At 52.7% G+C, this 17,493-nt stretch overlaps 1 protein-coding gene across 1 annotated transcript; it reads left to right on the top strand.

The window, feature by feature from the left end:
• Nucleotides 1–13,360: 13,360 nt before the first annotated feature.
• PNOC (prepronociceptin) lies at nt 13,361–17,337 on the top strand (the record flags this gene model as incomplete). Its single annotated transcript, XM_080615366.1, has 2 exons — nt 13,361–13,480; nt 16,864–17,337. 2 exons carry the CDS (start codon nt 13,361–13,363, stop codon nt 17,335–17,337), a joined length of 594 nt encoding a protein of 197 aa, XP_080471492.1.
• Nucleotides 17,338–17,493: the final 156 nt, after the last annotated feature.

Here is a 17,493-nt window from a genome sequence, read left to right on the forward strand (position 1 = left end):
CCCTCACTTCAGCCCAGTGAACAGCAAATCAGAGGAAAATATTTGAACTCATGGCAATCAGTTACCTGCAGTAAAACCCTGAAAGAGAAGAGGATAAAAAGCTTAAAACTCCCCCAACAAAGCAGCTTACCAATTATTAACTGCAAATACTTCCAAGTGGTATCAATTCTAGCAGTATAAGCATTGTTTTATGATGCAACTTCATGAGGACCAACAGCTAAAACAGGGTTCTAAGAGAAAGTCTATATCCATGGTAACTTTGAGACATCAGTGAGTACAATCCTGGCTGCACAGTGGGATAGAACCACCTATGAAGTGACATTGATTTGTCCACAGTGGACAAAGTTTAGTGAGAAAGAAAAAGAACTATGTAGACACATTTCCTAAGCAGGGCAGGGAAGGAAAGACAAGACCTCCTGGGTAACAAGTGACTTACTTTTACCAGAATTGACTTTTAAAGAAATAAAGTTAGCCAGAAGTGCCAGTTTGGCACTAAATCTTTCACTCTCACTCCTGCTCCAGTAAATTTATTTATCTATCAATGGCCACCTCATGTCCCTGCACTTCAACTACCAATTTTCTACCAGTCCATGCCCTGATGCTCACTCTTTCCAGCTCACCCTCTTCCAATCCCTTCGCAAGCCTTACACTGCACTTCCCCCTCTGCCACAAGCTCCCTGTCCCACTCCCAGGACCCCCATCCCAGGTCATTTGTCACTTCACTGTCTACTAGAGGCTCCTGCTGCAATTCCCATGGTCCCTCATTCGATTCCTCCCCTATCCCCCAATAGCCCTCTCCCTTTTCAACCTCTCATGTCACCCCTCTGCCTGTGCTCTTCAGCCCCATTCTGTTTGTCTCCCTAATAACACATCAATCATTCTCTGCTTTCATGCACCACATGTTCCTTCCCCAATCCCCTTAACACTTCTCCCTTCTCCCTATCCCACCTGCTTCTAAGCCTTCAGTTGCCCTCAAATTCTCCCTTCTCAAACCCTCAGTCCAGCTCCCCCAACATAACCCGCTTCTCCCCAGCAAACCTCAGCTTCCTTCTTCACCTCATCCCTCCTCCAGCTCCATCCCCCAGCTGTGCCCCCTTCCCAAATCTCTCATTCTTTCACCTAGACCTCAGCCTCCCCACTCCTCTCCAAAGTAGGTTTGGGAAGAGCCCAAACCCTTTCTCCAAACCTATTCCCACCCGTATCCCAGCCGTGCCCCCTGAAATAACACACAACCCTGTGCTCAGCTCCGGTCCCCCACCTCCATTCACCCCTGCCTCGCCTCAGCCGCTTCCCCACCCCACTCTCCCCCAGGCCCTTCCCCATACCCTGCCTCCACCAGCCTCACAGGCCCAGCTCTTCCCAGCATCCCACCTAAACCCCCTTCCCCACCCCTCAGATTCCTTTCCCCACCTCAGCCCCTTTCCCCATCCCCCCCGGCCCAGCTCTTCCCCACTTCCCGCCTAACACCCCTGCCCCACCTCAAGCACCACCTCAATCCCCACCTCCACCATCCCCTCAGGTCCAGCACTTCCCAGAATCTCAAGTAAGACCCCGTGGCCAGCTCAGGCCGCTGCTCTACCTCAGGTCACTTCCCCACTCACCCCCAACTCCTTCCCCACCTCAGGCCCCTGCCCCATTCCCCAGCAGCCCCTCAAACCCGGCCCATTCCCGCTTCTCCCCGCCGCAGCCGCCACCCCCCTCACCACCGGCACCAGCCACAGCCGCAATTCCCGCGCCGCCAAGAGGCCCCACCCACTGCCCGCAGCCTACCAACCAGAAGGAGGGAGGCGCGGTCGAACCAATCACAAGTCAGGGAGAGGGAGGTGGGGCCTCCAGCAGACCAATCGGCGAACGCTTCTCCTTCCCCGCGCAAGCAGCCCGGGAAGAGGAGTTGTGCGCCTGCGTGACGGTGGCAGCACGTGAGAACTGCAAATCCCAAGAGACTCTGCGGCGGACGATGGGTGCTGGCTGGGACCAAATCTCAGCACGGTGCCGCGGTGCTGGAGCTGATGCTTGCGAGAGGCGCGGCGCGGGAGGCAGTGACCTCCCGCCCACCTGCCCGTCTGTCAGTCCGTCCGTCCGTCTCTCCGTCCGTCTGTCTCTCCGTCCGTCTGTCTGTCTCTCCGTCCCCTTAGCCAAGCAACTATGCAACTGTCCATTTGGCCGTGTTTCCACACTAAAATGCAACATTACGAGGTGTCTTTGGGGTGTGTGGTTGAACTCCTGGAGAGATCTGCGCCCTAAATATACCCTTAACATTGATGGAGATGGGAAGAAGGACCAGCAAGAAGCAGCTGGGACCATCTGCATGCCAGCAAACAGGAGCAAGAAAACACACGGAACATCCACTCTGGTTGCACCTGCATTGTGAATGGCAACCAAATAAAACCCCACCTTGGTCCCACATGTCATCCCGGAGGACAGTGATGGGGACTCAGGGGTTGCAGCTGGGATTCAGCCTGATGGCTGGAGCATCCTGGTCTTCTGACGTTAATCAGCAAGGCTGGGGAGGTTTCCCCTGTGGCCAACCTCTGTGTTGCCATTGCATACCCTCAATATTGGTTTTAATAACAGCCAGTGCTCCCAATATGAAATAAAATCACTGCGTTGGTCTGAAATGTTTCCTTGCATCTTAAAAAAAGGCTCCAGACCCAGTGCTGTGTTACACCCTCAGGGGCACATCAGCCCCAAATCCTGCCTCCACTTAGGGATGCTACGGGGAGGATGAGCCCAATAGGATGTCGGATACCATCCCATCACCTTCATATCCGGCTGGCAGGGAGGGTTTTAATTGCCTCTGATGGATTCTTACTCCTTTATTATCACGGCAGTATCCTTCAGCCATGGCAATGTCCCACAGCAAGAAACTCACAGCTCATCTCTCCTCTCTCCCCTTCCAGCCACCCATGTTGGGGTGCTGGGGGGGAATATTTTAATGGAGCAATCTAAATTAATAAAGATAAAATCAATCAAAATCCCTGAATATTAAACATTGGGCCTGCTGGGACAGTTTGGACTCTATTAAAAAGCGTTGCACATTCCTCTGGTGACTCAGAGGTTTTATGTGCTAAGGACAACAGTGATGTAGCAGTTTTTCTTTCACAAAGCACTAAATGCTAGGGTTTGGGGGTTATTTTTTGATGCATGGTGGTTTAGTGGATACCAGCCTAGGCTCCTTGCTGGGAGGATGCTGGGACCTGCACTGGGATCAATGGGGAAGGCGGAGAGCACAAGCCTGGTCAGATGGGCAGGACTGGTGGGTGAGAGGAGAGATTTAGTTGCTGCTGAGCAAAGAAATCCCTTCTTGTTATTTTTTTTTTTATTGATTGCTGATCCTGTTTCATTAAACTTCGAGCTCCTTTTCCCTGGCGTGAGCCTGGCTGGAGGCAGCGTGAGTGTTTGGGGCTGCATGACAATGGACGTGTGCCAGTGCTTTGGGCTCAGAGCCATCCTCTGCTCTCGGATAGGATCACTGGCACGTTGAAACTCAAATCCTGCCCCAAACCACCACAGGGCATGTGTGCTGGTAATTCTGGGTTGGTTTCTGCTCCATGTCAGCATCGATAGACATTGTGGTATCTGTAAGTTATGGCAATGTCCTAGAGCAGCTGATTGCTAATTGTTTCCCACCCACTCAGGGAAAGCTGCTCCATCACAGGCAAGTGTCAACCATCAACAGCAGGGGGGACACAGGGGGTCTGGGTACCAGCAGGGATGAAGCTGCATCCTCATCCCGTGTCCAGCAGAGGATGGCATGGGGTGGGCACGCAAGAACAGAAAGAAAAGGATCCAATCAGGGTGAAAACTCATTTGTCCGCCCCGCGGCAGAGGGGTGGGTGTTGGAGGTGGCTGTGGGGACTTTCCGACCACCTGATGGATGTTGGAGGAGCGCGGACGGCCGCTCTTCCCCCCTGAAATAGCCGCCGGTGGGAAATGAGTCACCGGTTTCAATCTGGTTTCTCGCCAGCCCGTCCCTGCCATCATCCATCAGACGGGGCTGAGCCGAGCAGACTTCTTCCCCCAGGGAAGATTTTTTTTTCATGGGAAAAGGAGGAGATAGGGGGTGCTGTGTCCCCAAAGGAAGAAGTGAGTAGATGGTTGGAACATCATCCTGCCCATCTTCCACGTGCTGGCCCCAGGGGTTGAACATAGATACAACAATCAACAGGTAACAACATCATTGCTCCTGGATGCTCTGGGAGGCAGAGAGCCTCGGACAGCAGTTTTTCAGCTGGCCCCAAGGCTGTGTTCAGAGCCCCAAACCCATGTACATGTATATGGACATGCCAACACTTCCCATGCCGTGGGTTAAAATCTTTTCCCTACAAAGCTCTTTCTCTGCCTTGATATGTGTTTTTGGGATTTGCCCAAAGTCAGGAGTTTTTCCCTGTAAAATCAGCTGTGGTGCTAGTAAGGTGAGTTTCCCACACCAGAATTAAGCTCATCTCCAGCAGGATCCCCTGCTTGCACTGTCGAGGGGACGTACAAGGGGTCACACACCATATGTTGGAGCACATTTGGGGTCAGATCTACCATTTTCTCCCTCCATTCGAACAAAATATTGCTCCACAGCGTTTTTAACAGCTCCCCCGACATCCCATCTTCCACCCACCAACCATCCCCATGGCCTCCCAGTCACTGCGTTGCTCCTCACAGCCGAGCATCCCATGCAACATTCCAGATGTGGCTTCATGGGTGATGAATAAAGAAGGATAATGGCTTAGGGCATTTCTTCTGAAACTCAGATATTCTCTCAGCTTTCAGGCGCTGTTGTCTCAACGGCCTTAATTCATCAGTAAGAGGTAATTTGTGAAAGGATGGGTGATCTTCACCAAAGTCTTATTGCTCCCTGCTCCACCGCTAGTAAGTGGCTGCAGAAGGGTTTGAGCGACAGCTAAATGAGCACAATCGGGTTTTCAATGAAACTGCAATTTCTAATGAGATGACACAAATACTTGGCAGGGCCCCACTGAGCCCCCACCACTCGCTGAGGCTGAGCTCTTGTGTTGCTGGCAGTATCTGCCATCGGTTTTATTTCTTGATGAACCTATTCATGGTTCTGCTTGGAGAAGGCTGCAGGCTGCTGTCAAGCTGTGCTCTGCTTTGTGGGTTCACGCCAAGGTGGGCATGTGGTGATGGTGGTGGCAGCTAACATCCATGTGGCCCATGCGAGAGCAGAGCTGAGGATGGTAAAGCCATAAGGACGTTTGGGGATGGTGTGTCCCAGCATGGGGTAACCAGGAGGATGGTCTGGGATGCTGGCACAAAAATTGCCTTGAATGGCAAATTTGCAGATGCTTCAATAAAAGACATCACCTATCTTTGTTCTTTGTATAGGGTTGATGTGACAGGACCCCAAAAACCAGCACCAGAGGAAAGGTAGGTGCTCCAGAACCACTTGCAAGCAAAGCAGATGCTGTGGAGTATTTCTGATCTGGTCAGGGCAGTTTGGTCCCAGAAATTCATTCAAGAAACACCAGGATAGAGAGTCCATGACCTTATTGTGGGTCAAACCTGCTCCCTATCTACCTCAGCTTTCCAAGAGCTGCCCCATTGCCACTGGGACCAGCTCAGAGTTGGAGATGGGTGGAGATGGGCACATCCTGTGACTCCTGTGGTCACTACAGGCAGAGGGGTGAAATACCCCTGCCCTTATTACTTTTAATAAAGGTCCTTCTGATCCATTTTTGGTCCCTGTCTTTCACCACCCTTGGGTCAGAAAGTCCCAGAAAGGCAGAATGGGACCTCCAGAGGGCTCTAGTCCCAACCCTCTCAAAGTAGGGCCAACCACAAAGCAGATCATGGTGCTCAGCACCGGTCCAGACATGGTTCCAGCATCTCCAAAGACAAAACCTTGAGGCAGTGCCAAGAGAAGAAGCCACATTCCTTGGGTCTTGAGGGTAATATCTCCCTTTTCCAATGCAAAGTGGAGCTTCTGTGTCCAAATTGGCCCTTCCCAGCAGCAGGGATGAAGGGCAGCAAGCAGAAATTATGATCTTCCTAGATGTCACATCAAGCCAAGTCGCTCTAGTCTTTTTATTGCAGGAATATCATCTTTGCTTCTTTCCTGCTAGATGTAAAGTGCTGGAAGGGATTGATCTCCCCTTCCTTTCATGTTCTTTTTCCTTAACATTTCTGCAATCCCTCAACTCATCCGTCGTTTGCCCCAGCCTTATTTCAGCCAGACTGTGGTGGAGACCCAGCAGTGAAGTCATCATTGCCCACATGACAATGGAGACCAGGCAGAGGATATTGTGCTGCTTTGCCCACGAAGAGCTGCGTCTGCATGGGTTTCTATCCCACCAGATCCTCCTGCTGCCCATCAAACCCCTTACAAGCTCATCCAACCCACTAAAGTGGTGGAAGACCAACCTGAGAGAGAATCAGTTTATTTTCCCACCCAGTCAGTTGAATCAGCTGCAGCCTAGTTGCAATAGCACCCTTCGCCTCTATAGTGATGGAGCCAGAGGGTACCCCCCATGGCACCCACCCCTCTTGGAAAAGAGCTACATCCCCCCTCTCTTTGCATTCAATTTTGAGGTTTACTTTCCCCACCCCTGCTCAGAGCATCTACCTCCTGCTTGGTGCAGGCAGGTCTCCAGGCAACCCTCAGCATCCTCAGCAGGGCTGCCAGCGGTCCCCACACCTGGCCCAGAGCCAGGTGCCTCTGTTAAGGTTTATCAAGAGTGAAGGATGCAGACAGGTTCCCATTGTGCCTGGCAAGTCCTTGCCTGCCACCCAGCAGGACTCAGCTGGCTGCGGTGCTCAGTGGCTCTGCAAGCCCCAGCTTGGTGAGGAGACCTAGTGTGCCAGACCCGCTTTCCTGCCCAGCCATGAGCTGCCTGCTGGGGAGCAGAAATGGCTTGAACCTTCATCACACTCATCCTTACCCTGCCAGGGCAGAACTCAAAGCCCCCAATCATTGCCAATAGGAGTAAATCAGCAGCATTGGTCTGTACCCCACTTGTGGCATTTATTAACCCCAAACTGGGGCAGTGAGGCCTTTTAAACTGCTCGTTAATCTTATGAAAGCACCTCACTGAGGCAGCCCGTGAGCAGGATGTGGCCCTGGCATCAAGTGTCTGATTCTTGAAAAGCTACTGGAAAATCACCTCCTGGGCACTAGTACCCAAGCAGGGGCCAAGAAATGAGGTGATGCTCAGGGGAATGTTTTTCTTGATGGAGGGGATGGCTGTCCTATAAACACCAGGAGTTAATCAGGAAAATAATCAGGCAGCATCCAAAAGTGAACATGGGAGGCTTGGGTATGTCCTTGGCCCCTCCAGCTGCGGGAAGATCCATGAGACCTGGGGAACAACAAAACTTCCCAGTTCCCGAGTTTTCCAGATCCTGTATCCTCCAGGCAGCTTTTGAATCCTCTCCGTGTTTCCCTTGTGCCAGATCCCATCTGCTTTATGTTCGCTTTCTGAAAAGGATCGTTGCTTTTCGTTGCTAATTGCCTGTCACTTCGAATCCTCCTGCTCCGCCCCACCAGAGCTGTTCTTCCCCTCTGCTGCCCCAAACCACAGAGGAAAGTGCTCAGTTGGACCTAACTCTGAAACAGAAATGCCCCAAAACCTTAAAAAATCCTAAAATTAATCCTAATTTTATCCTAATTTTACAAGGAGTCAACTGTCTCCAGATCCCAAACCCATTCCCTCCCCAGTACTGCTGATTGGAGTTTAGCTGGACCTGGAAAAACCTGGAAAAGCTGCAAAACTGGGTGTTTCTCCTGCCTAGCAAGCTGGGTTTGGGCACTTCGGCTGTCAATCACCCCCCTCCACCCCTTTGTTAATTAGCAAGACTGTAAACGACGTCACCCCATGTCATTTGCTGCCTCCTGCTCCTGCCAGCTCAACAGCATCATTATCAATGGCTCAAACAAGGAGACGTGGAGGCGACCCCATTTGGCCAGGTTAGGGGAGAAAAGGCTGTGGCACTCCAGTAAATGCTGAGAAATTACTATTTGGGGGGGGGCTGTGGAGGAGACAGCAGCACCAAGAGCTTGAGAAACCACCCCAGGAAAGGACAAAAGAAGCGCGAAGCCCTTCTCGCTCTGGCTCAGCTGCTGCTCGGCTTTGCATAAGAGGCAGGGAATATGGCCTTAATGAAAAAACAAGTGATAAAGGCAGGATGAAGCAATATCTATCTATCTATATATCAAATATATATTTTGATTTAAAAAGAAGTATCAATTATATATATATCTTTAATAAAGCAGAGACTCTATCTCCAGGGCTCACCCGGGAGCATGATGGGGAACCACTTCACCCCTGGCTGCCCATGAAACTGACATGGCATTGCTCACCAGCCTAAATTTTCCACTGAAACACCCCAAATCCAGGCTTACATCTTGCCCCCAGCACTGGGGAGGTCCCCTCCAACCACTTCTATGATGCTGTTTTACCACTTTTGGGCATTTTCATCAATTTCTAGATTTTTTTATGCCTGCCCAAGCTCCAGCACATCCGAGGTCTCACCCAGGGGGCATTAAATGCAGCTATTTAGTAGCTGTATCTGAACAAAAAAAGGCATTTTGCTCCGATCTCCAGCCCTTCCTAGAGAGTCATTACAAGAAATTACCAAGATAGGATCACAGCATGAAGGCAGATTTTATTATTTAATTACTGAGGTGGGGCAGGGAAAGATGCTTGGGGAGGTCCTGGCTCCGTGCCGGCACCAGCAGGGACAAGCGTTATTGCTGCAGGTCACCTAAATGGGGAGAAAAATGGGGTGATGCTGGTTTGCAGGAGAAACCACTGAAGGTCGAGACAGATTTGGCCTTTCCAAACCAAAGGCAGCATCTATCCCTGATGCTGGAATGGCCAAATCCAGCTCTCCGCCTCGCGAGGTGCTGGCATGCGGCTGTGTCTGGCTTGCCGGGCGTTTCCATCGTCCATGAAATGTGAAGTTGGAATTTTCTGCTCCCCCCCTCCATCATCCACTGAGCCTGAAATCAATTATTCCCACCCGCACGCTTGCCATCGATGCACGACGTGCTCGGTGCCGCACGGTGTTGCCGCAGCTGTGGCAGAGTGGGTTGGTAATGGGATTGGAGACCCCTCCTTTGCCTCTTTCTGGGGTCTCAGGGGGAAAAAAGATCTCCGTAAGAAGGGCTGAGCAGTGATTTTGGGGGTGCTTTTGGGGCTTACCCAGCTGCTGGTGCCTTCAGATCCATGTAACCCCCCGAGGTCTGGGCCAGGGCACACTGAGCAGCATTAGCTTTGCACCCCCCCAGCCTCCACCCCAACCCTGGGCTGCTCAGACACACCACACCTTTGGATAAGCACAAGGCCAGCATCCATCACCTCCTTCGAGGCTGCCCCCCAGATTTGGGGAGGAGGAGGAGGAGGAAGGGGTGAAGGCTGCAGGAGGAGGGGAAGGATGCACATCCCTGGTCCCCAGCTGCCGGCTGGTGCATCCCTCCGCTGGCAGCCCCCGGGGGTGGGCTCAGCGACGCACGTGTTCGGGGAGGGAGGTGTGGGGATGCGTGTGTACACTGTCTATATATACCACCGTGGCACAGGCACCAGAGAAGTCACAGATCAGAGGAGCCGGCAGCCGACAGCACACCCGCAGGTAGGAAATCCGCTTTATTTTCCATCCTGGGGGGGACTTGGCTGGGGATTTTTTTGTCTGAGAATGGTTCGTCCGGCTTCAGCTCACCAAGAGATATTCCCCTCCTTGCTAAGGGTTAAATGAAATATCTTCCCAGAGAGAGAAATCCATCTCCTCTATCCCACAAGAGGAAAAGTTTCAGCTTTACCATCCAGCCCCAAAATCAACCGGAGTGGAGCCAGAGGGGTGCAACAAGAGTCAGCACAGGCCACTTGCCCGAAGCCAGGGGGAAGCCCACAGAGTGATAGTGGGTTCCTCTGGGATGAGTAGGATTTTTAGGGTATTTTTTGGGGAGCTGCAGTGCCATGACTTTCCCCATTCAATATTTCTGCCCCCTTTTTTCCTAGCCAGGACTTCACTGGGGCCACCATGGGATGCTCCGGGAGATGCCCGAATTGCGAGCAATCCCTTTTTTCCTCTTGAAAAAGCACAAAAAGGAGGAAAATGGTTTATTTGTTGCTTTGATTTTTTTTTTAATCTCCCTCAGAAAAGCAGGAATGAATGGCTGAGACACGGGGACGCAGGGAGAAATGTTCTTCCTGAGCTTTTTTACCTCTAAACAGCCTTTCTCAGCCTCTTGAGCCCACATCTGTGTTTATAGTCACGCCGCGGCATCTAATTTTGACCAATTATGGCCAATTACCTGATTGAGGGGGTTCAAAAAAAGAAAATGCTTCTTTTTCTGGTAAGCGCTGGGCATCTGCAGCCAACCCTGCCCCTGGCCTCAAACCTCACCGATTCTCCCTAAAATCCCCCCAAAAGCTGCTTGCACAAAGCCGAGCGGCATCGCCAGGGTTTGGGGGAGCTGGGGAAATATTTTAGCCAGCGCCAGTGGGGGACACTGTTGGACAGTATTGTGCTTTTTCGGCTGGAAAAAGCTTTGACTCCTTCAATGCTGGCTCCCAGCGGGGCTGGATCCTGCCCCATCGCATCTTTCTTGCCCTCTGGATCAGGCCTTGGCTTTGGGCAGTGTGGGAATTAGCAAGCAAAACATGAATTTGGGCTGGTTTTGCTCCAGGTGTGGGAAGCAAGGGGCTCCTAAATGTGCTCCTCACGTGGCGGGACTGATCCTGACCTGGGAAAGCTGGAGCTTCGTTGCGTTTAAACCCTTGCGAAGGTGTTTGGGGAAGGATGTCGATCCTACTGCTGGGATAATCCCTTCTGTTAGTATCTCCCATAGGAAAAGGGGCTGCAGAATGCCAGGAGAGAGGCAGGGAGCAGCTCCCCGGCACTGCCCGCAAGCTCCTACCCCAAACCACATCAAATCAAGTGAATAAAACCCATCTCAGAAAGCAGCTGCTTCCCCTTCCACCTCTACTCCTCGGGTTATTCACGTCCCACATCTTTCCCACTGCCCTCCAAATCAGCCCTTTCATACGGCTGCATCTCCCACATTGCCCCAGCCGGAGCAATAAATAAAAGCCTCTTGTTCTGGCAGATAACCAGACCTTGCCATTATCTGAACTGCAGGCTGGATTTCTAAATAAACCCTCTTTCTTTCCCCAAAAAATATTAATGAGGGTAATTCCACTGGATTGCAAACTCTGGAGGATGCACCCTCGGGGCAGCCTGTAGCAGTGGGGGGGTCCCAAAGCTGTTTTGTGAGATGAAGTGGCTATATCCTGGCACCCTCTCCCAGGATGGATAGGTTTAGTTTTCAGGGAGGAAGAGGAAGGTTCATGTCCAGGAGCAGCCTCAGTGTCCGAGGAGCCATGGAGGTGGCTGTGGTATGACATCGGGGCTGTCACAGCCCTTGCCAGTGTTGATGGCATCCTGAGACATGAAAGCAGTGGGACTGGTTGGTGAATCCCTTTAAGAAATAGCGCCCAGGTTTGGTTTTCCCAAAGAAAAAGATGGAGCAATATACAAAGAAATGGAAAAAATGTGGGGAAATGAGGAATAAATGGGGGGAAATCAGGAAAAAATGGGAACAAATGGGAAAAAGGAGGAAAAAATTAAAAAAAAAAATTAAAAAAGGGGGAAAAATGGGGGGAAAAAGGGAAAAAAAGGCATCCCTTTTTTTTACATGGGTCTGTGAATGTGAAACTCGGGAAGGGCTTTGTGCCGTCACCACCCCATAACCTGCAACTCCCCTTGCCCCAAACACCCAAGGGCAGAATGAAGAAAAAAAACCCACCACACTTGGTCCTTCCCTTTTAACGGGCTGATTTAATCTGCAGGGGGCCACACACCAGTGCAAAAAGGGGGGGGGTTGTTTCCCTCTTTCCCACCCCTGGTCCGGCCAGTGATGCTGGCAGGGTACCGCATCCCGCCCGCCCGATAGCATCTTTCAATTAACGGGGAAGAAAAGCTGAGCCGTAATCTCAGAGCCTTCTCCGCAGCCAGATGTGACCTGCTTAGCCCAGGACATTGGACTTGATGTCTCATGGGGACATGGGAACAGGGCTGGGGGGTGGGTTGCAGCCCCCTCTCTGGCTCTGCCAAACCCCATTTTGGAGCTGAGTGATTTGGGGGGGAGGCTTGCCCTCTCCTGGGAGCTCTCTGCCACACCTCTCTCTCACGCTGCCAGCCAGTTTTAATGAGACTCAATGAAGATTAAGCCTCAATCCCTGCTCTTATCAGCTTCCCCTTGTACTGCCCAGCAAATGACAACTGAGAGCTGCCAGGCTCTGTGTCACTGCCTGGATGGCAGGGATGAAAGGCGACTGCAATGCTGGTTGGGGACCCCACCAGGTGCTCTGCCTCCACTGCAAAGAGTGGGATTGCCCTCTCCACCTTGGTAGAGAGGGAAATAAGTGGGGATTCCCAGGTGCTAAAGTGCCCCCAAAAGCAGCCTGAAATGGTGCTGGAGCAGCACACAGGTTGCGAAGCCACCATCACTGAGGTCTTTCTCACCTCTGAGCATCCCAGTACGGAGGTTTCTGGGTGCTGCTCCAGGGGTGAGACCTCAGTGTCACCAAGGGTAGCACCAACCTTCACATCCCTATCCTGCTCCTGTCCATCACCTCCATCTCCTACCCTTGCTGGCTTATAAACCTTATAAACCAGCACCAGGACCTGCTCCCAAGGACCGTGGGGATGTAGGATCCCTTTTCCTGGAGGCATGAGGGAGAGGAGCGGGGCAGGAGGACCAACCTTCCTGCTTACAGATGGCCATGGGAATGCATCAGGCTAAATCTTCAGGAACTGGGAGGGAAGCACACAACCTTGGTCATGCCTCTTAATCACTGCCTGTCACCGATGTCAGCAAAGCCGGGCAGGACACATGGGGGTTCTTTGGGAACTGGCTTTGCTGCTTCACACTGAGTGGGCTCAGACCCAAGCAATCCCTGCCAGCAGCAACGGCTGAACCCTCCAGAGAAAGGTGTGGCAGCACCACAGAAACAACCCAGAAGGGAAACCGGAGCAGGACATCCTCACCCAGCTCCAGTGATGCTCAGATAAGGAGCACCCTGCTCAGGGGACAGCCAGGGACGTGCTGCCGCAACACGTCCACCTACTAAAATAAGCCCCTTCTGGGACGCATGCCATGAGATAGGCTGGAAAAAAATAAGCTGGGACACACCGGATCTGTTTTTGAGAATGAGGAGGCACTCGGGCTCCTTTCCTGAAAGGATAATTTTGTCAGGGAGACCGGGAACACACGTGTCTGGGTTGCGGTGAGGGAGGACGGGCTGAGAACGGGCACTTTTCAGTGCAGGTGCAGGGCTCAGTGGTGCCGGTGCTGTCCTGGCTTGACGGGTTTTCCCTCTCCCGCGCCGCAGCCGCTGCCGGTGCCGCCATGAGGGCTGTGCTCTGGGACCTGCTGCTGCTCTGCCTCTTCGCCCGGGCACGGGGCGACTGCCGGGGGGACTGCCTGCACTGCGACCGCCACCTCTACAGGGACAGCTTCGACGTCCTCGTAAGTGCCTCTGCCTGCTGGCTTGTCCCCTGCCATGGGCAGCACCAGGGGGGTAGCACCTCCTGTACCTCCCTACACTGGGTGGGCACCTTCCTCTCTGTGCTGGGTTGGGGTTTGAGGTCTGTGGAGGATTTTGGCTGCTGGTCGGTGCCAAACCTCAAGGGGAAAGTACCACGTGCCATCACTGTCCCTCCTCCTTGGGCACCCCCCAGGGACACCGTCCAGAAAGATGCAGACCCCAAACTGCCTTCTGGAAGTCATGGGGACAAGGTTGCAATGGCCCAAGCAGAGTCCTAAGAAGGTCCCAAGACCCTGAGCATCCCCAGCTTTCCTGCCCCCTAGCTTGCAGCATCACTGTCCCTACCTACACCAACCCCAGACTGCCGCCAAGGCCCACCCCACCCTCCAAGAAGCCACCAAAATCTCCCTCTGAGCCCCATCAGGGTGGGACCAGCTTCGCAGATGGCTGGTGAACCACAGTGTTTAGGGGGGCTGGGCATCAAGCACCCTGCAGACCCTCTCACCGTCTTGATTTGCCTCCAACATTGGATGGAAAGAGCCACTAAATAGCATTTTTGTTTGGGTTTTTATTTCAGCCCCTAATCCTTTCTTTTCCCCTCTGCTGAGCTGTGGCTGTGCCCTGGCCAGCAGCATTTCTTTTCCTCTCACTCCCCCTCCACTCCTACGGGATCATCCATCGCTTTCCCCCTGCCTGCTCACCAATTTATAAGTGATGATAAACTATGGCAGGTTGAGACATCCACCTGGAAGGAGCCAGCAGCTCAGGAAGCCTCCAGGGCTGGGAAATATCACTGCAAAAACATGAGGGACCAGAGAGTTCCAGGGCTCTGTGGAGATGCTGGAGCCACTCCAATGCCACTTCCTTGCAGGCAAATCCTTCTGCATTCCCATGTCACTGCCACCAGGTTCTGGGGGGCTATTCCTCTGGTTTTGCCCCAGAATGTTGTTTTGCAGTCTGGAGGTACCAGTGTCTCTGCAGCCCCTGCCTTCCTGCCTGGTCCTGCATCTGGAGCTGCTGTTTTCCCTGGCCAGCAAGACGGAGAAGAGATAGGATGGTTGCTGGCTCATGGGTCAGTAAAAGGTTGTATCTCAAAGGGAATGGTTTGTACCAGGAGCAGAGGAACCTGGGGGTTTTCAATGCTCAGTCTGAGCTGGAAGAAGCATCGTGGTGGGATTTGATGCAATTGTCCACCATTTTCATAGCAACTTCCAAAGAAGTCCCACCAGTGGTGTGGATGATCCATACTTCAGAGGTAGAAATAGGAGATCCTCCTGAAGTTACAGGCATGTCTGCACCAACATCGCAGCTTCCAGGGCAGGACAGGGATAGCTGGTGGAGCTGGTCTTCAATATATGGATGAATCACCTATGTTCTGGTACCCCAGAGACATCTAGGATGGTGTAAACTCATGGTGGCATCACTAATGCCAACTGAAGATTGGAAGGAGCATCCCAAGCCCTGGACATGGAGGAGCATTGGCTAGTGTTTGCTGAGGATTCCCAAAACTCTGTGGGCTGGCCTGGTGGCAGAAGCCATTTGCATGTGAATTAAGATCACAACACAACGGTCAAAGACCCTGGGATGTTTACGGTGCTGCTTTTTGGATGGGTGATAGGACACCTGGGGTAATTCTTCTTGAAGCCTATCCGCTGGTGCTCATCAGAGCTGTTACCCAAGTGTGATTCATCAACCTTTCATCTCCAATATGGGCCACTGCCAGGACACTGTTCATCAGCTGTAGATGCTGCCATAGCCTTGGAGATCCCAGGACAGGATCTTGGCTCAGCACAGGATACACTTGGTGTGTCCACACGGACCCTTATCACCACCTCACTGCTTGTCTGAAGAGCCTGGCTGCCCTCAGGGGTGGAAATAGCCAATTGCTGAAAAGCTGTGTGCTTGAACTGCAGCCCTCAGACATCACATTGGGACTTGTAGCACCTCCCTCTTGCCAAAGCTAATGAACCCATGGTGAGGAGAGTCTGTGCAAAGGTTCTGGTCTCGGATATGGCCTGTATACTTCAGCATGGGCTCCGCCAGTTGGTATTATGCCCACCATGAAGCTAATACTGGGACGGAGAAACTCCAACACAAGGGAAGACAACCCTTTCCTTCTGGGCACTCCAGCCCTGTTTTTTTGGGGTATTTTTTGGTTTGGTTCTTCTACATTCTTCTCCTGGATGGTTTCCCCAGGTGGGCTGGTAGCACTGATCCCCGCACTATCACCCCACAGCAGTGTTGGGTCTGTGGCCTGCCTTGGTACATGAGGTCTCTTAGAAAGGGATAAGACACAAACACGGAAGAAGCCAAAGGGCACATTTTTGATGAGGCTGCTCTTGATGGCTTTGGAAAGGATGTGGTGATTGGGGTGGGTTTATGAGGGCTGGGAGAAGGCAAGATGTCATATGTCTTTGAGGAAGGTGTGAAGGAGGATTTGGGAAGCTATGGGCTGGTCAGCCCCGCCTCAGCCCTTGGGGAGGTGGTGGAGCACATCACCCTGCAAAGCATTTCTGAACACATGAAAGACGAGGTTGTCAGTTGTAGCCAGCAAGGATTTACGAAGGGGAAGTAGTGCTTGACCAAGCTGACAGCTTTTTGCAGTGAGACAAAGCTTGTCTTGGCTTTCATCAGACTTTGACTTTGTCTCCCATGACATCCTCATAGACAAGCTGCTGAAGCACAGGATAAACAGGCAGTGAGGTGGACTGAAACCTGGAGGACCTTGACATCTTCGTTAATGACTGGGATGATGTGGCAGATGCACCCTCAGCAATTACCAGATGATGCAGTGCTGGGAGGTGCAGATTGTAGACCACAGGGTCGTGCTGCCATCCAGAGGCACCTTGCCAGGCTGAAGGAATGGGCTAATAAGAACCTCATGAAATTCAACAAGGAAAGAGCAAAGTTGTACCCCTGGGGAAGAACAACCCATGGGCAATGCTAGAAGTCCCTTCCCACCTCTGACATCCCATCACTGGGTGATTTTCTGGCCTCGTGCCCAGCTAAAGGTCCAGTAGTGTGGAGCATGGGATGGTGGAATGGGATCATGGATGTCAACTGGGAAGTATGGAGCATGTCCAGCAAGGACTAGAGCATCTGGAGAGGAATGGTGAGCAGCTGCCATGGCTCTCCAGCATCTCCACCACCACTGGGAGCCCAGGAACAGGATTTGGGAAGGGGCACCTCACTGAATGAGGCCAAGGAAAGGCCAAAGCTACCGGCACCTTTCCATGAGTGTCTTCCAATGCATTGCATCACTGGACAGGCTGGAAGTGGGGGGATGCCAGAACACCTGGCATTAGGGTTCACCATCCCGTGTACCAAACCCTATCTGATGCCTATCCCTGTGTTTCCCATGAAGGTCTGCATCCTGGAGTGTGAAGGCGAAGCTGTGCCACGGGCCACCTGGGAGCTGTGTGCCGCTGCCGCTGGCCGACCCGCCCCACGGCCCCGCGACCTCCAGGACGTTGGTGATCCCTGGCATGACGCGGTGGCAGCAGTGCCGGTGAGCCCGCTGCAGGTAAGCGAGCTGCTGCGGCGACGGGAGGCCGAAGATGAAGGTGTCGAAGAGGAGCCGGGAGCCTTCCTGCAGCCACCTGAGGACATTTCCCGACGACTCGGCAGTTTCCCACGTGGGATACGTGGCTCGTGGCCGGCACCAACGGCCAGGGGGGTGCAGAAGCGGTACGGGGGCTTCATCGGGGTCCGCAAGTCGGCGAGGAAGTGGAACAACCAGAAGAGGTTTAGCGAGTTCCTGAAGCAGTACCTGGGCATGTCACCCCGCTCCAGTGAGTACGACATTGCCGGCGGCATCAGCGAGCACAACGAGATCTAACGGAGACCCGCGCTGCCCGGCTAGGTCTGCCATGGCCAAAAAAGTCAACCCTCTACCCCTCTCCTCCTCATGTCCGTGGGTGCAAATTAGAAAGGGAGCCAAACAAATTAATTTGGAAATGGCAAATTAGAGACCAGGGATGCTGAGGGCGGCCAT

The sequence above is a fragment of the Psittacula echo genome, assembly GCF_963264785.1.
Source record: "Psittacula echo genome assembly, chromosome: 4".
Classification (NCBI taxonomy): Eukaryota; Metazoa; Chordata; class Aves; order Psittaciformes; family Psittacidae; genus Psittacula; species Psittacula echo.